Source organism: Panicum virgatum, chromosome 8K, assembly GCF_016808335.1.
Source record: "Panicum virgatum strain AP13 chromosome 8K, P.virgatum_v5, whole genome shotgun sequence".
Classification (NCBI taxonomy): domain Eukaryota; kingdom Viridiplantae; phylum Streptophyta; class Magnoliopsida; order Poales; family Poaceae; genus Panicum; species Panicum virgatum.
Window position 1 is genome coordinate 55,897,924 of NC_053143.1, and position 25,123 is coordinate 55,923,046.

Below are 25,123 nucleotides of genomic sequence, written 5' to 3' on the forward strand. Positions count from 1 at the left end.
TGTAACCCTTTGTTCATAATAAACATGACAGCATTGTTCCCTAGCAGCGGTGTTTCGTCAAGTCAATCTCGGCGCATCGCCACCCCTGGCTCCTAGGGTTTTTCTCCAAGTAAGTGCCATGCAGCTCTAGTCCTTCTGTCCAGGTCGTTTTAGGGCATGTTGAGCGTTTGGTTACCCGGTAGACTTTGTACTGAAGCATTTTTTATGGCGAAGTCTGCTAGTTATCCCGACAAATCTTGCGTCAAGCTCTACTTGGCGCGGGATCCGTCAGTTATCGCGCATGCTACCGATCTACATGTCTGTTTATGCTTCACCTAATAGATTAGCAGTGTGCTGCCAAGAGTGTGTAGCTTGCCCGGTTGCTATAATCCACAACATGCGCCGCAACATGTGCAATACGGCAACTCGAGAGATCGATGCACGCTTGGCCCCCTGTGTTTACATGTTTCTAGATTGAATCAGCTTTCTTAGGTGAACTCCCTTGGGGATTCCGATCTATGTTCATGCGTATGTTTAGATCTATCTAGTCGTATGCATAGCAGATGTCAACCTAGGAAGGTTCATGCTTTAAACATGGTAGTTTTCTCCTTGATTAGGCTTTGTCGATGCACTAACCCATCAAGACTAAGGAGGCAATTGGCTCTTCGGAGCCAATCCACATAGATGCCTCAAGCTGATCCCAGCGATCTGGCTGGAATTTAATATTGATATGTTGTTCGTGTATCATGCAGGACGATTGTCCAACCACGCGCACGACCATCCAACCGCAACAACCTCCTTGGCTAGAAGGCCAAGCCAAGTGGCATGTCCGGTACACCACCACCCCCCATTGGAACCGCCACTAGGAGGGGTTGACCATAGCGGCAGCGTACCTCCCGGTTCCCTGATGTGTCCTTTGGCTAAGCTGGGCCCCAGCCCAACGGTTTTCGGTGACGACAGTACTATTGTTGGGTGTCGTATGGTTGTTAATGTCATGCAAAATATAATGTGCTCATGCTTCTCTTATCCGGGATGGGGCTCTATTGGGGACCCATACCCAAATGGGGATGGGTATGGGTATGTGGTGCTGCAACCTAGTGGGGAATTGTCCATTGACATCTCTACACTTAGTGTTTACTTGCCGGAATGCATGATGGCTAGTGCAAGATGGTGATCGGAAGAATCTTGGTGCCCGACTCGAATTTACCTTTGGTGACGAGCACATGGACGCAGCTGAAGTTCATGCCAAGGACCGATGAGCTAACGTCCTAAGAGGGGGGTGAAAACAACTTATCAAAACCTATGCAAGATAAACAAGATATGTGCACTAAGGTTTTGCTAAGTGTTGCTAACTCTACTGTGGCCAAGTCTTGCAACCTAGTTCCACCTAGAAAACTAACCTATCAAACTAGTCTAGTAATGTAAGCACACAATTGCAAGAATATAAATGCAGAAGCTAAAGATATGAGTAGAGTGATTGCAAACTCCTATTGACAAAGGGAACAGTAGCACAAGTTGGAGACAGGTAGACTTTTAACCAAGGTCTCGGAAAGGCGCGCAAGCCTTCCCCTACTCCCCGTTTGGTGCCTCTCGCAAGGCCTTGCTCTCGCATAGTCCGTGCAAGGACTATGGCCTCTATCCGCGCAAAGGTTGGCAAGGTGACCGACGCAAGGGTTAAGTAACCATGGTCGGGTAACTCCAGATATCCCCGGTACACACCCATGCTAAGCTGGGGTCTTCCGGGGCCTCTTACGGATGCTCACCGCCATCTCCACTAGATGAGCTTTTGGCCAAAACGCTGAGGGCCTCCATCCCTCTCACAAGTATGGTGGCGGCCTCTCCACAACTTGAAGGGTCTCGCAGGACTTACAAGCCCCACTTACAAGTCTTCGTGCGCGCAAGCACAAATTACCAAGAGTTTTGCGAAACTCACTGCAACACTTGGTCGCAACCAAGAGCTATGCGTGAAACAAGGTCTAAGCAAGATGCTCGCAAGCACTAGATATGCCTAGATATGATATATGTGATCTCTTGATGGATTGGTCTCTCAAATATGTCTCTCAACACTAGAATGAACTCAGGATTCACCAACCATATTGTGGAGGCTGAGCAAAGGGGTATAAATAGCCCAAACCTCCAAACTAGCTATTAGGTGAAATTTGCTTTGCGCAGACTGCACCCACCGGACCGTCCGATGTGTACAGCTGACTAGTCATTGGAGTCGACCGTTAGTACTTCAAATTCGACCGTTGTGAGCACCGGACCGTCCGGTGCATGTTACCACCTGCAGTCTTGTGTTGATGTAGCTCTCGGGCCAGAACATCCGATGTATACAACGGACCATCTGGTGCGTTCAAAGTTTAAACGTGATCGATCCCTTCTTCTCTGCCTAGAACATCCGGTAGTGGACCATTGGACCGTCCGGTGCGACCACCGGACTGTCTGGTGCATGAAATTCGCACCTGATCTTGAATCTTCAACTCGAGGTTTTTTCTTCTCACCGAATCGTCCGGTGTGCACTACTGGACCATCCGGTGCGTACAAAAATCCGGTCAGCGGGACCGCTATGTCGCACTTCATGATTTTCATCAATGGTGTCTAGGGTCTTCTCTTGTGCTCTTCAAGCCCTCCTTTGAGGTGTTTGTACCCCAAGTCCATCTCTTCCACCTTGGAACTCAAACAAATATACTTGCACAAATATTAGTCACAAATGGTTCATGTTGTCACTTTAACCACCAAAATCACATTAGGGAACTTGTGCTTATGACCATGTGGTGGACAAAGCAGGAGGCTTGGCCAAATGAGGTTGTGCAGGGCTGCAAGCAATCTAATACTGGCTCATGTCCAAGGACACACAAAGGTACAAGCGGCAACGGCATTGTCCAGTCTAGGCTTGGGACTTGGAGGTCGAATCCTATAATGGAGGGACACACTTCAGGCTCTGAGAGGGTTAGTGGTTTCACCTCAAAACCACACCCAGAAACTTTTTTTCGGTTTCACCCAAAATTGCAGGTGGCTGAGGATTGGATCAAGGACATGGTCATCGAGATGGAACTGTCGAGGCAAAGCAAAGTCTATAAGGCGTCATTTCAGTTTTCCCCTACTGGTCTTCTCTAGCTCTCTCTCCCCACTTGAGTTGCTGCAAGACAACTGAGTATTTATTACGAAAATAAATAACATAACATAATAGCTGCCATCATGTGACAATACAAGCATTTCAAACATGAAGTTGAGGTGATGACTAAATACATAGAGACACATGAGAAGCTAGGTGGAGCCTTTTTCCATACTAGTAGTATACCAGCAGGTTGATAAATGTCGACGAACAAGGAGCTAGCGCCAATAATCCACAGGACCCTCAGATTATGTTGATACAGATCTGGGTCGAACGGTGCGTGCTCTATCTCTAGGACCAGATAGAGTAGGTATATTACCAGAGCTGCGAGAAGGATCAGATCGGACGACCTAAGGAAGAAGGAATATGGTTCCTTGGCCGCTGGGTTTTGCCTTTAATTTTCACCAAAGTATGATTCCTTGCTCTTCTTGATTGGCACGCAAGCAAGGAAAAAGCTAGTGATATTCTTTTCCCTCTTTATTAGTATAGTTCCCAATATTCAAATGATGAAATTTCATGTGCCTGCAAGCTCTACCTTTTTAAAGTACGTCTTTGAGTACTCATTTCTTCCCAACGGTAGAGCCAGAATCTATCGGAGCACATGTCTTATGTTCAATACATACAAAAAAGAACTAAACTGAACTATCGACTAACAGATTGGTTACATAGATATTGCCACGTGTTATTACATCGTTGGTGAAACACCACAGGAAACTGGATTTTTTCCACGTACCGGCCATGGTTATTGTTGTTGGCTTGGCCAAAACCACACGTAAGTAAACATACTACCGTCGGCTTAATCTAGCTGACATCCATAAGGCTTTATTATTGCCGTCGACCAAAGGGTACGCCGACGTCAATAGTAGATATAGGGATAGATATATATTGAAGTGGCTTGCTTCTCTAGTTCTCTCTCCCCACTTCAGCTGCTGCAAGAAAATCGAGTATTTATTACGAAAATATAATAGTTGCCATCATGTAACGATACAAGAATTTCCGTCACGAAGTTGAGGTGATGACTAAATATAGAGAGAGAAGCTAGGTGAAGCAATTTTTTTTTCTTTTCATCTTTAGCGTAAATTGTTCTTCTATTTCCAACAGGCTCTGTTGGTGTGACATGTTTGATAGGACTTGGCCAAAGCCGATGGAGAGAGGCTCATGGAAAAGCCCTGCTAAAGGGGTTCTTATTTTCATCTGGTGGGGGGCTGCCAAAGGGGCCTCCCCGGTGCCAGCGCTGGGGATTGAACCCGGTGCCCGCCGTGGGGAAATGCCTTTTTTTGAGGTATTTCAGAAGAAGCGCAGCGACGGTGATGAGCTCGCCGCCGTTGCTTAGCTGCTTGGCGTGAGAATCCGCGCTGCATTGCTCGGCTGCGTAGCACAGCGTCTCCACCCATACTTGAGCGACCACCTCCAGCGTGCCTGTTGTCGTGTCCGGTAACTCCACCTCCGAGCTGATGAGCTTCGCACCAAGCTTGCATCCAGTCTGCAGCATCAATCTGAGATGCTGCTGCGTCGAAAAATCAAGACGGAAACCGTACTTGATGTGTAGGTTGTCAGTCGATCCCGTCTCCACTGCCTCCAACAATCCATCCCCGTAGATTCGTAGCACACTGGCCAGTTCCTCAGCCGAGCCGTACCGCGGGCCCCTAGTGGTGAGGCCATAGCACACCTCGATGTATGAGCTACGGCTGGCGGCGGGTGACAGCATGTATGGGTCTGCAGCGAGGAGGAACACCATGTAGTTGGAGAGCGCCTCGACCACCTCGGCTTTCTTGTCGTCGTCGTTGTTGGTGGTATGCTGCTTCTTCTCTGACCGCCACCAACTCAAGAAGATGTTAGTGGCGATGTGCCAGACAAGGATGCGCTCGTCCAGGCTCCAGGTCAGGCTATACACGTACGATGTCACCGTCGTACAACCCCCAACGCTTCAGCTCTGCTCGACCCCTACAATAAAAAAGCTGGGCCCAGAACGCCATCAGCTGATGCTCAGCGGACCTGCTGGTGACTGTCATGTGGCCCAGGGGGTATATGGCCGTCGCGTCGGCAAGCATGTACGCCGACCAAACAGACAACCTCAGGACACTGGAGTCGATGCGTCGCCGAAACTCCCCCAAGATTAGGAGCGAGACCTGGAGAGTGAAGCTCAGCAGCACCAGTGACCGGATGCCCCATTCCTTCCACGCATCTGCCACCACGCCTGCTGCTCCCATCGCTACCACCTCTGCTTGCTTAATCCGCTCTGAAATGCATTCATGCATGGAAATGCAAGGTCACGCGCCGGACGCATGTAGCCTGAAGAGCAGGGTCACGCATGGAAAGGACAATATGGATGATGGTAACACATGCAAAACAAATTCATCAATCTAATAAAAAGCTCGAGTTTTAAAACTAAACTTTCAAATCAAAATATGATTGAACCATTCTGATTGTCTGGACCAAGGACCGCTTCAAAACAAGATCTCGCTCGATTTATGTTTCGACGATAAACAATCAAGTTATATTTCCCATAAACAAAAAATCGTCACACATTCCATATATCCCAAAAGCTAAGGCATGCATGTATTTTGAAAAGTCAAACTTCATAATATTTGACCAATAATTAGTGTAACAATTTCTAAATCATATGCCTCGCTTGTGGTTTCATTGATCCTTATTTAGAAATAATTTATAAAAATCAAATTTCTATTACCATACATGAATGATGATATATAAGAAGGGTATCCTTTTAGTCTAAATATTTTTTTCTAAGGTTACAAAATTTGATTTTTTTTTAATACATGCACACCATATTTTGGTCACTTAAAAACCACTGACTTACATGCTCCCACGTCCTCCCCTTTCCCTCACTCCCTTCGGCTCCTAGGTCATCTAGTCAAGTTCCCCATTTCCCTTCACTCCTTTCACCCCAGACTGTGTGGCGCCGCAAGATTTTGACCCGGCAAATGACGTGTCAGACCACTGTAGAACACCCCGGACGGTTCCTTCGTGGCAAATATTGCGGCGTCATCACCCGTGGCGCCGCAACGTTTTACTGTGGCGCCACTCGCCGCAAAAAGGGCCATTCTGTGCAAATAGTTTCGGAGAAAGGTTATTCTTGCAATCTCTTTAGTCAGGGGTCAAAATGCAAAAAAAAAGTGCGCCAGTGGACATTTGCTGATTTGCACATTGCATGGCCAGGGCTCCAAGAGGTCACACCTGGCCCCTTTTGTCGTTTCCTTCGATTATCATCTCTGAACATGTGGACAGCAGGGCCGCTGTGGGGTAGCAGCTACAGGTTCATTGTATGTGCATCGTTCAATTAGGGGAAGGGGCCTTGCTGCATCAATGGCACATGTGGTGTCGCCACCACTGGACAAAGTTGCAGGCCTTATTTTGCGTGCAGGGCTTGGTCATCTCCAATGCCTTGTTTGGTAGTTCCTCCTTCACGGCTCTTGGTTATCACTATTGAGGTGGAATGCCCCACGTAAGACTATCCGCAGTGGTAACCGGTAAATGGCCCTGGACCTCTAAATTAGCGGACGAAGTGGAAAAAATCCGCCGCAGCGGTGACCCGTAAGACATCCCGTATTCTACGGGGTGAGGCTTGCGCCCTTCAAATCTCCAGGTCTATAAACTTCCCGTATCTTCTCTTTCTCTCTCCGCGCACGTTCGAGGCGAGGCCACCGCGGCGGACGGCGGCGGCGCACGTGGCGGCCAGCTGCTGCGCGTCGCGAACGTGGTGGGCTCCGGCGGCCAGCGACGACGACCCAGCGGTGGCCCAGCACGGCGGATGGCTGGCTGCAGCCCAGCGCGGCGGCGCTCGCGGCGGCCAGCATGGCGGACAATGGCGGCCTGAGCTGATGGGCAGCGTCGGTGGGTGGTGGTGGCCTGCACTGGTGGACAGCGGCGGGGGCGCACGTGGCGGCGGTCGCGGCGCTGGTCCAGCCCGGCACCATGCGCGTGATACGGGGCCAGGGGCAGCGGCTCTATGCCACAGGAAGGAGAAACGGACAGAGGTGGTGGGTCCCGGTTGTCAGTGAGACAATCATATAGATAGGTTATTTGACAGTGGGGTATGGAGGATGGGGTATTGAGGACTCCGTTGCGGGAGAACACGATTTGGAGGATAGAATCTTTTATAGAGGTGTATGAATATTCTTTTAGAGGAGAAAATATAGGGGACATCGTTGCGGATAGCCTAACAGGGCCTCTCTTCTCCGTTGAATAGACCATGCCACCAAGGAGTTCACCCTAGTAGCTATTGCTTCTTTTGCATTTCGCCTTCTAACATCACAGTCGATGCTACACTTTCATACTCCATTGTCGGCAATGATTGGTATGAAGGAAGGGTCTTTGGAGTCGTGGGCAAAAGTCATGTGTGGCTTTGGTTGAATATTACAGTGGTGATGCTCTCGTATACCAATCACCTAGTTGGAGGCATATTTTCAAGGCAACCCGTGTCCCTGTAGTTTTTGGGTGAAAACCTAGCTAGTCCAAATTAGCCACATGAATAATGCTAGTGCACTGAATGTGGTGTTCTTGTGGGCGGTGTCGCCTTGAGGATTCATCCTTGCCACCAATAACAACGGGTTTGCCATTGTTGGCTTGCTTCTTTGTTCCTAGGTGTTTGTTCCTTGGTCATTGCTAATGGAGCTCAGGCGGTCGCTCTCTCATCACACTTGTCTCCCTGCATACTCGAGTTTGGCTGATTCCCTCGGAACTATTCCATTCTTGTAGTTAATTTGGAGAGCTAGGTTGTAGATTTAGTTTGATGGTTGGAGCTTTTGTCATGTTATGCCTGTTGAGTAGTAGGTGTTTGCCCACATATTTGATTTTTGAGTTGCTTTCTTCGTAGGCCATAAGTTGTTTCTCTGCCACAAGTTGTTGTTATGGACTAATTTGTTGATGCAATTTGTCTTTTAAGCTCGTTTGGCAATATTTCAAAACACAATGCCAACAACATTATAGTTGGCGACGTTTTACTGAAGATACAATATTTAGGGCCACATGTGCCAAAATGAAGAAAAAAAATCACCAACCGCCACAAGATGAATGAGCTGATGTTACTTTATGCAGAGTTAATTCCTAATTTGTTTTGTGGTGTTTGGTGATGGCAATGACAAACTTTGTAGCTTTCCATGGCCTGAAGTACTTTCTGGAGAGCTAAAGCATTGTGAAAGTAATTTTTATACAAATCTACATATTGAAATAACTAGGAAATTGTCTACGGAATTCATTTGCGTGGTATCATTCCTTAAGAAACACTAATTTGGTAGGAGCTGATAAATTCATTTGGGAACCTTTTGGCAACCCCATTTTCCCAAGGGATTTTCACTAGCCCACATTGCAAATAAATATTATAAAAAGGGCCATCATATTACTTGGTTAACGAAAGGAGTTTGATAAGTTTCAATTTGTCTTGGCAGCCCCCTTAAATTTTATTCTTTTATACATTTCGATTTGTCTTATCAGTCAGGGGAGGTGCCACCCTATAGGCAAGGTGGGGCAGCTGCCCTAGCTACCTGGACGCATGCCACACAATACATGTGTCATTTAAAAGTTGTAATGCTTCCGCAGCCCACAGCCATTAAAATACATCTGCCACTAAAATACGCTCACAAACACCCACATGGTGGATACGAATTCCATTAGGACACAAGTTCTTAATCATGTTAGGAAACATGTCCGATTGTACTGAGAAATGAATCCTTAATTTAAAATCAATCGAACATGAGTCCTTCATTTAAATTTTAAATCAACCAATCTTACAAATAGGACACATGTTCTTAATTATAATAGAACATGAACCCCTATTTTAAATAAATCCAAATCGCATATATAAAAATTCATAATGTGAAACCTGGCCGAAACCAATACACATTCTATTCGCGCACGAAACCAGAGTACCATCACCAATGTCCTGTTTTAGTTGGTTCCACTATTATGATACAAGTTGCAAAGCAAACACATATAAATCCCTTCTAATATATACTTGTTTACTAGGGGTGGAAGGGATTGAATGTGAATGGGATAATATATTTCCCAAATTTGTTTCCTTATTTTCAAATGAATTTGGTTGTGCATTCAGATGTTCTAAAAAACTAATACTGATTTGATGATTCCAAAACTGATTTAGGATATACTGTACCTTTTAATGATAAATTCAATTTTCAGTTTTTACAAACTGAAGTATTTTTTTAAAACAAATAAATATCAAGAAATATTTGGGTCAACATTTTCTAGTAGAGTAATTAAAAAGAAATAGCAATAATATTTATCAGATCGTATGGATAATTGTCCATATGCACTTTCTACAGCCTAATGCAAAAGAGTAAATTCTTTTTATGCCATCGAAAACTATAACAATCCCTTATGTGCCATCGGAAATTATGCGATCCCTTCTATGCCATTGGTTTTAATTTTTCATCCCTTCAGTGCCATTGCCATTACTTTAAATCAAACGGTGTTAACTTTCTGAGCATCGCTGTAAAATCTAAGGTTTACAGGGGGTTCTTTGTAGAATGACGAAGACACAAAGAAAAGAAAGAGAGTTACCATATCTTTTAGGGAGGTTTGTGCAAAAGTGACTTTCTTCAACCTGTGTACGCATGAGCGTGCCCCGCCCGCTCGCTCGAGCGCGGCCGCGTCACCGCTCCCGCGCGCGGTGCGCTGGCCGCCCCGCCCCGCCCCCACGTGCGCGGCTGCGTCCCTGTCCCACACGCATGCGGCGCACTGGCCGCCCCGCCTGCTCTCTCGCGCAGGCGTGGCCCCGCTCCTGCACGCGGCGCGCTGGCCGCCCCGCCCCCACGCGCGTGCGGCGAGCCGGCTGCCCCGCCCGCTCGCTCGCGCCGGCCGCCCCTTCACGCTCCCTCGCTTCGACGATGGAGGAGGCTGGGTCAGGGGCTCAGGGCTCGGGCGGCGCGTGCTGGAGCGGAAGAGCAGCGCGAGGAGGCTGTAGCTGGGAGCGCACTGAGGCCGTTTCCCAAGAATTAACGGCGATGGCATAGAAGGGATCCAAAAATCAAAACCGATGGCATAGAAGGGAAGTTATAATTTTCAATGGGGATCGATATAGATTTCGATGGCATAAAATGAATTTACTCAATGCAAAAAGTACATATCATGAAAGGATTGTCTGAAAGAAGTAAAATGTGAAGTGTAGTACCGATATGATGGCTTGGGGATGTAGATGAGCAGTGTAGTGTCGTCTGCCCACTACTACAGCCACCCCTATCACCGCCGGTTCTAAAACAGCATCACCAACGGTTTTGGGTACCGTTGGATTTAAGTCGTTGGTGATAGCGGGGCCATCACCGCCGGTTCCAGAACCGTTGGTGATGGGGACATCAACACCGCCGGTTGAAGACACGAACCGGCGGTGAAGACCTTTTTCCCATAAAAAAAAAAATATATTTTCATATAATAATATTGCATCATTGTGGAACACCTCATTTGCTCAAGAACAAGCAGATTCTGTTATTAGCTTAACTGAATTATATTAGGTAATCTTATCTCATTACTTAAACATGCATTCAACCTATCAGCTACTACTAAGCTAGCTAGGTTCAATAGCACAATATATGTTTGCATCATTGTAGGTTGGCAGCACATTCTTCACTTAAGTTGGCGCAAGGCTGGAGAAAACAATAGAAAATTTGGTTATACGATCAACTTGGAAGGATGATGATGCATATGCAGCACATGATAGAAAGGAAATTAATTGAACATGCAGGCTCATGTTGTCACAGTTTATATCTAATTCCAACATATCTCTCCTTGAATGGGTGTTCGATAAAGGGAAGCAATGAGTACTAACATGATTACCTGATATCAGAAAGTTCAGCAACATCTTGGCCCAAAATGCATGTGATTGAACGGATAATATTTTCTAGAGGAAGAATCTCAGCAGTCATCACTGTGGCAACAATGCGTGCAAAATCAAAACAAACCTGTGACAACAGATCAAACACAGGCAAGTTAAAGATACACAGGGTTAACCAAATGTTAAAATTATTCATAAAGGTTGATGCCAACCTTGTGCAGAGAACCATCCCCATAGCAGAGGATAGAACAAGCAGCAGAAACAAATGGCATGTTAACAAGCCCATCAACATACAAGGTCCCATCTGCAAGACACTTGTTAACTAGTTTAATAAGTGAAGTGGCAAATGGACGCCATCTTTCATCGCCTGTCAGATCAACCAGCACGCCAGGTCCATTCTTAGGTTGGCAACTGGCTGGGAGCTCACTATAAGGCCCAGGTGAGTCTAATATATTTGAGAAGGATCCACAGAGGCATTTAACTAAACACCTTCCAGGTGGCACACCACTAGGACTCTCATCATGCATTGATGCCACATATAGTAGATCTGTTGGATTGGACAAGCTCAAGTTTCAGCCTTTCTGCATGACCCATAATTTAAAGATTAAGAGCACAAAGCAAAACACATACCTTCTACTGTGACCATAGCATCCAGGAAGAACTGTCTGTAGGCTTCTCGGTCACCTGTGCGAAGAATGGAGAGCAGATTCCAAACTGCACTGAATATAAGCTCATGGCTCGACCTGCAACAGTGAAGAAACAGCATACATGTAAATGACAGGTGGGGATGTCTAACAGGTGGAATCTGCTGGTGTTTAAAGGAACATAGCCCCTGTTTTAAGCAAGCTAAAGACCATCATTCAGCTTACAGCGCAGCTGATGGCACACATACCCATCAGGACAGTGACAGCACTCCCCTCTTATCACGTTACAAGTTCTGGAACACAAAGCCACTAGTACAATCAAGAATAGGAAGCAAAACACCTACAATGTAACCGGCAGCTTCTCCACAGCTCAGATCATCCTGGACGAGTTCTAAAGTAATACGCATTTCCCTCAAAAACAAAATCAATACACATGTAGGTAGCCACACTAAAGACTAGTTAGTGTCCACGCCCACATTATCAGCTAAATTTATCACATGTCTGGATGGGAAACAAATGAGTATGGAATCAAATGGACAATGCATGGAAGTTGCAACACCACTGCACACACCCGAACCGGATAAATGTATCTAAATTTTAGCGAAAAAGATGTACAGCCCACGTGGTCCCAATCAAATTACACATTCATACCGCATTCTATTCCAGGATGAAAGGAAACACAAATATTAGGAGTGATTGGACTAGAGTTTTGTGGAGGGAAGATGGGGGAGAAGGCAGGTACCTGAAATCGGGCAGATGCGGCCGATGACGCTGATGACGTCGGCGGCGCGGCCGTTGTAGAAGACCCCGGGGAACTTGAGCGCCGTGTAGGCGACCAGCTTGAGCAACGGGTCAGCTCAAATGAATGTTGAGTGAGGGAGGGGGGCGGCGCACGAACCTTTGGGGGAAGGGATGATGTAGTCGCGGAGGAGGTTGGGGAGGACCTCGCGGAGCTTGACCTCGAGGTGCGCGGAGCCCGGGGTGGAGCCGGCGGAGGCGGTGGTGGAGGAGGCGATGAGCTCGCGGAGCTCGTGGATGTAGGTGAAGTGGCTGGCCATGGCCGGCAATCGCCGCCGCCGCCGGAGCGGAAAAAAAATACCGGAGAGAAGAGAGAGAGAGGGGGGAGGGGAGAATGAAAAAAAATAGGTGGACAACACATCACCGTCGGGTCATATTACAACCCGGCGGTGATGCTTATGTATCACCGCCGGTTCGTAATACGACCCGGCGGTGATGTTGTCGAGAGCATCACCGCCGGGTCGTATTACGAACCGGCGGTGATAGTCTATCACCGTCGGTTCGAAACAAACCGGCGGTGATGGGGCGTTGGCAATGATATATTGTGTAGTAGTGGCCTCTGCGTGCAAAAGGCCAAGCAAGAAATTAAACAGCTGCAAGTTAACTGGGCCAGTGAAGTTCTCCCCTCAGATCCAACGAGCTCTAGCAGGAGCGGCAAATTAAAGCTTCGCAAGAGTCTTCCACCTGCCAAGCTATGTGGATCAGTGGAGCGAAGAGAGCATGCGCGTGAGGGTGGTGAGGCAACTCAGGCAAGAGAAGCATGGATGGAACGGAAAACGAGTGGAATATAAGCTAACTAGGCGGCGGAACAAGTGGCTCATTCTAAGAATGATCATAGTGCCGTGCCGGGCTGATGAAAGGTGAGAGTGGATATTTTGGGTGGCGGGACCCACAGACCGTCGAAGCAACAACTACTGCATCTGCGTCCGGCCATAATAAAAGGCTGCCGATCCCGACAGCAATCGCTTGTTAAAGGGCAGGTCTACCGCCCGGACGTCTAATGGCATTGTTCCCCGTTGGATGCTCCGTGCAACATCATAAATGCGTATTTTTAACACCGTGCAACATTATAAATGCGTATTTTTAACACCGAAAAACAATACACGCAATATTGAAAATCAACTGCTATAACATCAACGTTTGAAAAAAATCACTGCGTCACAACCCATTCAAAGGGGACAATCCCACCGCAGCATTAGTAAATGTTTCACACAACATTAAAAAACAACGCAAAATTCATGCAACACTAGAAATGCATGTATTCAACATCGAAAAATAATGCACGCAACACTCGAATTCAACTATTACAGCACTAAATTTCATCTGATGAAATCGTATAATCTCATACAACATCTCAAATCACAAACCATAACATCTCAATTCAAAGGTTGCAATTTGACTCGCCGACTTCTGCTTGACGTCGAGTTCGGGGTCATCTCCCTCATCTGAGCCCTCGTGCTTGACCTCGTGGGCGCCGGCGTTGGCAACGATGGAGGAGCATGCGTCGAGGTCTCAACTGAGTCGTGCCGCTCGTGCTTCATCTGACGGTCGCGGATCCGAGGAGGCCGTGAAACCCACGGAAGGGGATGCCGCACCAAGCGACGGGGGATGAAGGAGGAGGTGGGGTGCCCAAGGATCACTTCAAGAGATTTGTCATCCAATGACGTTATGTTTTTGTCACTAAACAATAAATTAACGTCATCAATCAAAGTTTATGACAACCGAGGGACGAAAATACTTTCGTCACCAATCAAGGGTCACATTTCTTGATCAGTGATGAAAACATATATTTTTGTCATAAATCTTATGACATTCCTTGCAACATCATAAATTTATGACGGTGTATTTCTGTCATAAAGCTCTATTCAAAATGTCATAAACCAGCTCAAGCAGATGACATGGCAATGGATGGGATCCTACGTGGCAAGTGATGTGGCAGTTGACATGGCATGAAATTTGTGACGAATTTAATCGTCATAAACTTGTTTTGGACCAAGCTGATTTGTTGCATAAAAATTTCTTTTATTTAGGCTTTGAGCCCATTTCAGCCCACAATTGATTTTGCATTTGTTTATGGGCCAAGTTGATTTGTCACATAAATTTAGGCCCAACTATATATACTTGTCGACCGATTTCAAAAAACATCACAGATAATAACATCAAAAATATTATCATGGTCTACATCCATTTCAACATGCATACCAATTTCATACGCAAACAGCCATAGAGAATCAAAAATAATTTTCATCTTTCCACCATGACTATGGTACAGATGCATGGAAGAAGTGTAACATATGAGAAGGTCACGGTTACCATACTTCTCTAATAGCAGAACATGCAGATTCAAAAAGAAATAAATAATAGGACACATTCTAATTCTTCACAGTAAACCAATCTTCTCAAGTTCTCATCATCATGCGTAATCAATCTATCCCTTGAAAAAAGTTAACAAAAATTCACCATATGAGCTGACAAGAAAAAGTTATTGCCAAGATAACAGATTTGGTAAACTGACTGCACTGGAGCACTAGATAGGAGACTCCCACTAGATAGAGCAAAGAACAGGTTCAGATGCAAAGATGAAGTGCAAGACAGCCGACACAGAATAAATATTGTCGTGGTGTGCAAATCCACAGCCGAGTGGTAGTATGCACCCGCCTAAACCCTAAGGGAGAATGAACTCGGGGGAGTGCTAAGCGATTCGTCAGATCTACCTAGGGAGTAAGAACATGATGAACACAGAAGGTTTAGAGTGGTTCGGGCCGCCGGAGCGTAATACCTTATGTCCACTGTGAGTTGTATTGCTCTTGCGTATGGCTATCCTCTGCCTTGTTCTGGACTGAGGATGGATCTAGAATGTCTAAGAGTCGAAAGAGTTGTCTTTTCTCTAACGAGCGTCTCCCTTTTATAGTTCAAGGGAGACGCGTACACAGGCATTGAGATCCTGACAGGTGGGCCCAACGTGGATGTATAGGATACAGCACAGAAGGCATTAATGATGCTATAGTGGCCGAGGATCTCTTCCCGGATACGCCTCGTCGCCCTGTGGACTCTCTGACCGAGGGTGAAACGAACCGGGTTCCCGAAATGGCAACCCGACTCCCTGTATCGTCGTGATAGTCCCTAGATCAGTCGCTATTACATACAGAACTCATTTCAGGCAGAAATCACAGTCATACCAGCGATTACAGAACAATCATGGGTTTAACTTATTACAACATTCGGGATAACAGTAATAATCTCCGAGTACAAGCCCGCTGGGCTAAATGAGGTGCAAACAGAAAGCGTAACGGTAACTAGGTCTTCATGCTGGTCCTCCTCCAGGAATCCTCTTCTTCACAGGCATCCTTGAGTGTAGCACGCCTTCAGTCGTACCACCCGTCGTCGTTGTTATCGTACTCCGAGTCATACCCTGCATCTACCCAATCTATCCCCAAGGATGGGATAGGTCCACGTCACCATCTGCATGAAGCCATATGTGGATGCATAAAGGTAAAAACAATGCCAAGGAAAGGCTATGGTTTCCTATGCAATCATTTATAATAAGTCATCCATTCTCCTTCAGACGCGGGCAGCTCCGGCACTCCAGACTCCCGGTCAACTAACTTCCACTACAACAACTACCCAAGTTCGGTGCGGGAACTCCCTCTCCCCGCACCTCAGCTGCTATCCGAGCAGAAAAGTGGACTAGAGGAAGGTAGAAAAGTATATGTGGATCTAATTACATTCGTGGGGCCAGATCAAGAGTTGTACATGACCGAGCACGTGGCTATATATATAGTTTTCACCCTGCAGGGGTTGTACACCTGTACCCACTCGCCCCGAATCCAGCCGGCAAGCAACTCCGACTATCTCTGAGGCCCCAGTCAACGAAACTAACGGCTACGGCACCATCCTACTCCCGGTCTGGGGCGCGTCCTCCCGCAGTAGGTCGCCCGGGGCTGTGAAGCTATCTAGAATGGAATCTCCATGGATCCTGCGATCGGGGGCTAAAGGGTCCTGCCCACTCCCCCTGACACTGAAACACTCTCCTCCAGCAGTAATGGTGCCTCGCGTAGCTAGCTCGGGCTGGGTCCCTCCTCATAAAGGATAAGTGGTGTGCACGTTTGACATAGTTCCGTCACTAGGGCCACAAAGTCAAGTCCTTAATCACGCAAGGGCGAGCGTCTTCGTCCACAATTTGCGTTCCGTAAACACGATTCGCGATCGGCACCCATTACAGGTATCGCCACCTCAACTCCTCAACTCATGTTCCCACGGGAACAGCCTTGCACCCACCACAGGTGCTCGTCACCTATCACAGGTGCTCACAGGGTCGTGCCCAACACATAACCCCTAGCTCCCAACCCTAAGGTCGGAGAAAGGGTCCGCTCGCCCCGCTGTAACCTATCCCCAACTCCTATATAGGTGGAGGCATCTTCCAGCACGCAAGGACTGTATGATATATGTGTATTCCCCAAACCCCAATCTCACACACATAGTAGCAATAGCATACAACAACAATGATAAACATGGGTAACAAGGAATACAGTAGTAAATGGCCATGCAAGCTCATGTCAACACTCAATTTGGGGGCGTAGCGTGTCTAGCAAGTGATGCCTAATAGGTACTCAAAACATGGATGGGTGCGAACCTGGGGTCTCCTCGTAGTGCTCCTGGAAGTCGGGGTAGTCGTAGCCTCCGGTCTGCTCCTCGGCGTCAGGTCCTAATCGTAATTACGGGAAAGTATAAGGGTCCAAGTGCAAAGATACACAAAACTCCTCAAAAGAACCAAAACACAGCAACTCCTACTCTAACATGTAGGTCATGATTTTAGAAGAATTATGAAACTGGTTTCATAATTTTCGGAGCTACGGTTGATTTATTATCAATTTTCTAAGCCTAAAAGCATTTCTGGAAATAATAAAAGAATTTCGGAAAACATAAAAGAAAATCAGTGACACGTGGCAGCCTCTGGGCGTGCCACGTGGCATGCTGACATCAGCATGACATCATCAGGGGGTCGGGTATGATGACGTCAGCATGACCCCATGCTGACGTCATCGTTGACCAGGTCAACGTTGACCCGATCAACGGTCAACGGCCGCCAGTCTCAGGGGGCCCACTGGTCAGCCAGCGGGTCTCACCGACAGGTGGGACCCGTGTGTCGGTGCCGTGGAAAGAAAAGAAAAAGAAAGCGCGCGTCATTGGGTCGAATGTCCTCCTGGGCTTCTCTTCCTCCGTGGCCTTCTGGGCCGAACTCGGCCTGTCCTCTCCTCCTTCTTTTTCTTTTTCTTCTCTCCCCGCTGCGGCTGACAACTCCGGCCCACTTGTCGGTGACTCCTGGATCCTGTGCGGCTTCCTCTCGATCCGGTGCGAACTCTAGCGCGTGTGTGCTTGTGTGTGTCTTGTGTGTGCTGGGCAGGCTCGCCACGCCGCGAACGCGACGACGCGGCGTGGGCGCGGCGATGTTCCATGGAAATGGTGGCTCGGCCTGGTGTTCTAGCGGGCAAAGGCCCATCCTTGGGCGTTGGCCCGCACACGCGTGCACTAGCTAGGGACAAGGGCGCTGCCTTCGGCCAGCACGCGGGTACGCTCGCCGGCAAGGCCCTGGCGAGGCCAAGACGCGCCGGCGGCAGCGCGGTCCTCCACTACGAGGCTACGGCAGCGAGGTGCAGGAGATAGGACGGCCAGGGCTCATTCTTGGCGGTCCTGGCGCGGGAAAACGCACGTGCGCGGGCACCTGAGGTCCCAGGGCCACGGCGTGGCCGCGCTTCGCACGACGGTGCTAAGGGTTCGGCGGATTGCGGGGTGAACGGCGGCGCGGCTCGTCGGGCTCCTGCAGGCATGCACACACAAGAGGGAAAGGGCTTTCTAGGGCTGTCTAGGGTCGGTTCAGCGGCGGCCAAGGCATCGCCGGCACAAGGGGAGGATAGGCGCGACGGAACGGCGGCGCTCACCTGGCGGCTTGTGGATGAGGGTCTCGGAGCAGTGGCGACTCGGTGCAGGTGGGCCGATGCAGTGCCGTGCAGCGCTGCAACGTTGGCGTGGAGGTTCGGGTCGCCAGCGTGGGGAAGCTCCGGCGGCGGGTCCTTCTCCTTCCTTTCTCTTCTCCCTTCCTCTCCTCCTTTCTTCCTCTGTTTTCCTCTCTCTTGGCGGCGGTGGCGAAGGGGAAAACCCCTGGGTGGCTAGGGTTTTCGGGGTGCGGCCGTGGGGGTTTTATAGGCGAGGTGCTAGGGTTTAGGGGTGACCCGGATGCTGAGGAACGACGCGGATGTGACGGGCTCGCCTGGCGGACGCGTGGCATCATCAAGGGGCTCCGTGCTAGGGTTTTCCCGGGCGCGGGCGGGTCGTGCGCGCACGGCGGGAGTCGTGGCCGACAGTGAGGGCAGAAACGGGCGTCAGCAGGGCAGGCGGCCGGCGGGAGATGCGCTCCATGCGCTATCACGGAGCGCCGCGGCGGAAAAAGCAGGGGAGCGCGGGTGGTTGTGAGGAGGAAGGGAAAGCTGATAGGCGGGGCCCGCCTGTCAGTGGCTCACGGCGGCGAACGGGCGTGGGGAAAAGGTGTAGCGGGCCGGACGAAGCAGGCTGGCTGGGCCTCACGTGCGTCCGCGCGCGTGGGCGCACGTGACCGGGCCGCAGCGGCCGGTTTTGGGCTGGACGGGGTGGAAAGGTGGGTTGGGCCGGCTAGGTTAGGTGGGTCTCGGCCCGGTTTAGTTAGTAGGCTTAGGTTAGCTTTTTGTATTTGATATGAATGGTTTTAATTCAAATCAAATACCACACAATTCAAACAAAAACCATTCAGACGAATTTGAAACAAGTAGAGGCAATTAAACTCCAAGTCCAAATGTGGCACACTAACATTTAGGTCCTTGTGTTAGAATTATATTTTAGATTGTAAGAATTTGGGAAAGAATAGCATTATCCCTTAAGTGATCCTAGCTACCAACAATTCCACGCAAAAAGTTTTTGAAAATTCGTATTTTTGAAGATTATAACATTCTGTAAAATTACGGGATGTTAAAGTCTTCCCCCCTCACGAGAATCTCGTCCCCGAGATTAAGGGTTTACCTGGGTTTCGAGCAGGTGCGGGTACTTCTCCTTCAGGTCGGCCTCCTTCTCCCAAGTGGCCTCTCGTTCTGTGTGATTGCTCCACAGAACCTTGCAGTAGGGTATAGAGGTCCTCCTCATCTCTTTGATAGCTCTGTCTAGTATTCTCTCCGGGTATTCCATATACTCGAGAGTATCCTTCAGATCCACTGCTTCTGCCGGTATAGCTTCATCTGGCACTCGCAAGCATTTGCGTAGCTGAGACACATGGAAAACCGGGTGTACTCCACCAAGTTCTTCTGGTAGCCGCAGCTTGTACGCTAGTTCTCCGATCCTCTGGATCACTGGATATGGGCCAATGTACCTTGGTGCAAGCTTCCCTTTCACATGGAACCTCCGAGTTCCACGAAGTGGTGATACCTTCAGGTACACATGATCCCCGACTTCAAAGGCAAGGTCGTTTCGCCTCTTATCTGCGTAGCTCTTCTGTCAGCTCTGGGCTATCTTCAAGTTCTCCTGAACCTTGGTCATGTTCTCGGCTGCTTCTTCGATTGATTCTGGTCCGAAGAAGGGTCGCTCTCCGACTTCTGACCACATCAGTGGTGTTCTGCACTTTCTGCCATATAATGCCTCGAAAGGTGACATCTTGAGACTAGCTTGGAAGCTGTTGTTGTAGGTGAACTCTGCATATGACAGGCTCTTTTCCCAGTCTGTGCCATAGGTCAGGACACATGCTCTCAGCAAATCTTCGAGTATTTGGTTGACTCTTTCCGTCTGACCATCTGTCTGGGGGTGGTACGCAGAGCTGTACTTTAGTGTGGTTCCAATGGACTCATGCAAGCTCTGCCAGAACCGGGCGGTGAACTGTGGCCCTCTATCTGATACTATACTCTTGGGTGCCCCATGCAGTCGCAAAAATGTTGTCGACATACAAATCTGCCAACTTGGCAACCCTGTATCGGTCACTGATGGGTATAAAGTGAGCCACCTTGGTCAATCGATCAACAATCACCCATATAGCATCATGTCCATTCTGAGTACGTGGTAATCCCAGGATGAAATCCATGCTGATGTCATCCCACTTCCATACTGGAATATCCAAAGGCTTGAGCAGTCCTGCCGGACGTTGGTGCTCGGTCTTGATTCTTCTGCACGTGTCACACTTAGCCACATACTCAGCTATATCTGTCCTCATATTCAGTTCTGACTGGGTGAAGAAGTATTTCAAGCTCTTGTGATCGGTGTAGATGTCACATTTGTTGCTAATCAGGTAATGCCTCCAAATTTTCAACGCGTGCACAACTGCTGTGAGCTCAAGGTCATGCGTCGGGTAGTTCTCTTCATGCTTTCTAAGTTGGCGTGAAGCATAGGCAACCACCTTGCCTTCTTGCATCAGTACACATCCAAGACCTTGGCGAGAAGCATCACAATACACCACGAAGTCCTTCCGGATATCCGGGAGTGTAAGGACCGGGGTAGTAGTAAGCTTGGACATGAGTTCTTGAAAGCTGGCTTCACATTTTTCTGACCAGATGAAAGGTACACCATTCTTGAGCAGTTTTGTCATTGGCTTGGCTATCTTCGAGAAGTTTTCAATGAATCGGCGGTAGTATCCGGCCAATCCGAGAGAACTTCTGATGTCAGTGATTTTCTTTGGTTGCTGCCACTCTGTTACGGCTTCTATTTTGGCGGTGTCCACTGCAACACCCTCGGCTGTCAGGACATGTCCCAGAAATGCAACCTTCTCTAGCCAAAACTCACACTTGCTGAACTTGGCGTATAGCTGGTTCTGCCTTAGCTTCTCGAGTACAATCTGCAGGTGCTCTGCATGTTCTTCTGCGGTCTCGGAATATATTAGAATGTCGTCAATGAAGACCACGACAAACTTATCCAATTCTTCAATAAACACATTGTTCATCATGTTCATGAAGTAGGCCGGGGCATTGGTCAGTCCAAAGGACACAATAGTGAACTCATATTGGCCGTATCTGGTCACGAAAGCTGTCTTCGGAATGTCTTCCGGGCGAATCTTCATCTGGTGGTAACCAGACCTCAAGTCTATCTTGCTAAAGAACTTGGCCCTCATGAGTTGATCTAACAGATCATCAATTCTTGGCAACGAATACTTGTTCTTGATGGTTACCGCATTCAAGGAGCGGTAATCAATGCACATTCTCATGGACCCATCCTTCTTCCTCATGAACAAGACTGGTGATCCCCACGGTGAAGCGCTAGGTCGGATATAACACTTATCTAGCAAATCCTTCAGCTGCTTCTTTAGTTCTACCAGTTCTTCCACCAACATCCGATAGGGCCGTTTAGCAATCGGAGCTGTACCTGGTACTAGGTCGATCGCAAACTCGATGTCCCTGTCAAGCGGTAGTCCTGGCAACTCTTCCGGAAACACATCCTGGTACATCATGTAGTTTTTGCTCCTCTGCACTTTCTAGGTGGTATACCCAAGGTACATCTCGGGACTTTAGGGGTTCTACCTCTATTTTTCTTCCACTAGGGTGTTCTAAGGTTACAAGACGAGGTGAGCATGAGATGACTCCCTTATGTTTCGTTAACCAATCCATTCCCAAAATTACATCTATCCCTTCTGACTTCAGTACAGTCAGGTCAACCATGAAAGGCATTCCTTGTATCATGATCCTCACCCCCTTGCACTCAAGGGTACACCTAAGATCTCCCAGTGGGGAACTGGTTACTATGGGTCGGCTTCTAATGGTCATGGGGAGGGAGTTCTGTGTAGCAAACTTGGTAGAAATATAGGAGCTAGTCGCTCCAGAGTCGAACAATACCAAAGCTTTTGCTCCATTGACTAGGTACATACCTGTCACCACCTCTGGTGCTTCACGAGTTTCCTCCTCAGTCATGTGGTTCAGGCGACCACGGTCGGTGGTGCGAGGTGTCTACGCAGGACGGTCAACGGGTGCTGGGCCGCGCGCAGGCGTTTGGGTCCTCTTGTCGGGGCAGTCGAAGGACTTGTGGTTAGGCTTGTGGCAGGTGAAGCAAACAACCAGAGCGGTACCGGTGTTAGCTCGCTGCCCCTGCTGGAAGCGGTTGTAGCCTCCTCCACCTTGAGCTGGTCCCCTGTTGTAGTTGTTCTGGTTGCCTCCCCCTCCGAAGTTCCTGTTTGGTGGGACGGAGCCGGAGCGGTAGTTGCTCCTGGATAGGGGTGGTGGTGCACTCCTGTTTTCTGGAAAGGGCGGTCGTGCATTGGCTGGTCAGCCCTTCTCTTCTTGTTGCACTGGCGATCCTCCCAGGTAAGCCTTTCCTTCTCTGCAGCGATGCAACGGTTCACCAGGAGGCGGAGCATGGGGAACTCACATCCGGCCACCAGCTGGCGAATACCGTGGTGCAAGCCACGCTGAAACCAGAACTATTTCTTCTCATCGGTGTTGGTGTCGTCAGGGGCGTATCGCATCATGTTCATGAAGTGGCGCTCGTACTCTTCCACCTTCATGGTACCCTGGACCATTGTGCGGAAATCCTGGGCCTTCTGAATCATCACTTGCTTCGGCACGTGCTGGTCATGAAATGCCTTAGCGAACTCCTCCCAGGTGATGTGAGCGGGATCTGTGTGGGAGTCGCAGTAGCTGTCCCACCAGGACTTAGCGGGTCCCTCCAGCTGGTGCGCGGCAATGGCGACACACTCCTCGTCATTGCAGTCGGTGAGGTCAAGCTTCGACTCGATGACCTTGAGCCAGTCGTCGGCGTCCATCGGGTCCTTCGAGTAGCTGAACGTCGGCGCCTTCAGACGGATGAACCTCTTGATCTTCCGTTGCAGGCTTTCCTCCTGGGGGCGGGGTATGGTCCCCTGTGCTGAACCCCCTGCTCGGCGATCTGGGTCAGGCGCTGCATCCACTGAGTCTGAGCAGCCATGACCTCAACGAGGTTAGGCAGTGGTGGTGGCAGTGGCGGTGCCTGTTGGTGCTGTGGTGGTAGATCCACCTCGATCTCTTCGTCGACTTCCTCGTCCTCATCATCTTCTCCCTCTGCCTACCCTTGGTACTATTGAGGGGCCTGGGCAGCCGGCGCTGCGCCCTTGCCATGCCCGCAGGCAGTGCTGGCGCGGGAGCACGTCCGCGTCCGCGGCCACGTCCTTGGTCACGTCCACGGCCACATGCGGCGACAGCGGCTTCCTCACGAGCGGCTTCCTCGAAGCGGGCCATGATCCGGTTGGATCGACGGATCGACATCTTCCAAAACACGAAGGTTAAAAGGTTTAACGAATGTCACTCAAAAAGAAGAGTCATACAAAACTTAGTAATTATATAATCAATGTGAAGAACGAAACAATAACATAAAGCATCAGTATAAGATCCAATCACTCAGTTAACATGCATAAAGTACAAGAGACGCTAGTGCTTATCTGAGGCTAAAACCCTAACCCTTGGATAGCACACCCAACTCACGCTCTAGAGAGATACATCGTGAAAAACTCAAAAGGGGTGACTCTTAGCGATTACATGACACATCATGACAATGCTACCGGCATTTTGGTCCTCGGCACCACTCATGACTCTCACGCCGGGATGGGACATCGGCGGCTGCTGCTCTACAACTACCTTATTCTAGCTCTACTAGTAACACACCCTACTCTGAACGGGGGCGCTTGTGGAACGGGAACACCCTCTTGATCTCCTCTAGGTAGTCATGGGGAAAGATCTCCCTGACGGTCTTCAGGCTCTGTAGAACCTCCGGGGTCTCGATAGCTGGCGGCAAGCTCTCGTAGGGATAGGCTCGAAGTTCTCCTTGCGGATCTTGGTCCTACTCCCATCTGGAAGCTGGTCCTGCAACTCCTGTAGCTCGGACACCCTCACTGCATCAGTCAGCCTCCAAGTCTGCTCCAGACGGTCGGCCTTGTCGCGGTAGTACGTGACCGAGCGGAGTAGCTGGGTGAGGTTGTCTTGGTTCTCCCTCTGGCGGGTCTCCAGCTCAGTGACCTTGCCGCTGACAGTAGTCTCCAGAATCTTCCGATCGGTGATGATCGGGTGAAGATCCTCCATCTGCTTGGCCATCTTGCGGCGCTCTGCCTCAGATTGTCGCAGCTTATCCTCAGCCTTGTCTTTGGCATCCATCATCTTGTTTGTCTGCAACTCGGACTCGCGGACCTGGCGGAGTATCGACACCAAGTGGGTCTGAGCGAAGGCCATGTTCCTGTTCTCTCGCTCCAACCGTGGTATCAGACTCGCGTGTGTTGTCGGTCGAAACCCACCAGTGAGTAGCGACAGGCAACACGAAGAGCCGGGAGGTCGTCGGGGCGCTGGCAGGCACTGCTTCCTCGGACAACGGCCCGCAATTCCGTCACACGCCCGGAGATTCCGGAAAATGTAAGGCGTGCCACCTGACCTATACCCGATCAGGAAGGTGCGAACGTGCTTGTAACGAATTGCCTGCATACACAAACGTAAGTCCGAGCCGTGGTCGGCTCCCCGGGACGACTCTTGCATCGGCTTTAAAGAGCCGATCGTGTCCCGGTGTCAGATTGGATCTGCATCTATCCAGATAATGATGAATAAAGCAAATAATTATGGAAAACATGCTTCAATTAAATCCAGCTGATTCGATTCACGACGGTAAAAGCCTCACTACTAGATCGGAACATCCTACACGTAACTAGGCCTAGCGAACATAACAGATAACTGAACCATAACCGAAAACAGAGGCCTAAGAACTAGCAAGAGCCGATTCCCGGAACAATCCCTATCAAGGCTAAGATAAAGCATCTATTACATCACCGGAACATCC

General features: G+C 49.1%; 1 protein-coding gene across 1 annotated transcript; it reads right to left on the reverse strand.

The window, feature by feature from the left end:
- Positions 1-10,485: 10,485 nt before the first annotated feature.
- LOC120646430 (serine/threonine-protein kinase ATR-like) lies at positions 10,486-12,620 on the reverse strand. The gene is made up of 5 exons (XM_039922999.1): positions 12,282-12,620; positions 11,526-11,638; positions 11,108-11,442; positions 10,898-11,022; positions 10,486-10,707 (listed from the first exon to the last, which is right to left on the reverse strand). Exons 2-5 carry the CDS (start codon positions 11,539-11,541, stop codon positions 10,692-10,694), a joined length of 492 nt encoding a protein of 163 aa, XP_039778933.1. The 5' UTR covers positions 11,542-11,638; positions 12,282-12,620; the 3' UTR covers positions 10,486-10,691.
- Positions 12,621-25,123: the final 12,503 nt, after the last annotated feature.

Excerpts from the sequence above, each read along its gene's own strand:
- LOC120646430 (XM_039922999.1), bottom strand. Across the intron at positions 11,023-11,107 it reads GGGATGGTTCTCTGCACAAG|GTTTGTTTTGATTTTGCACG; the intron begins GTTGGCATCAAC and ends CTGTTGTCACAG.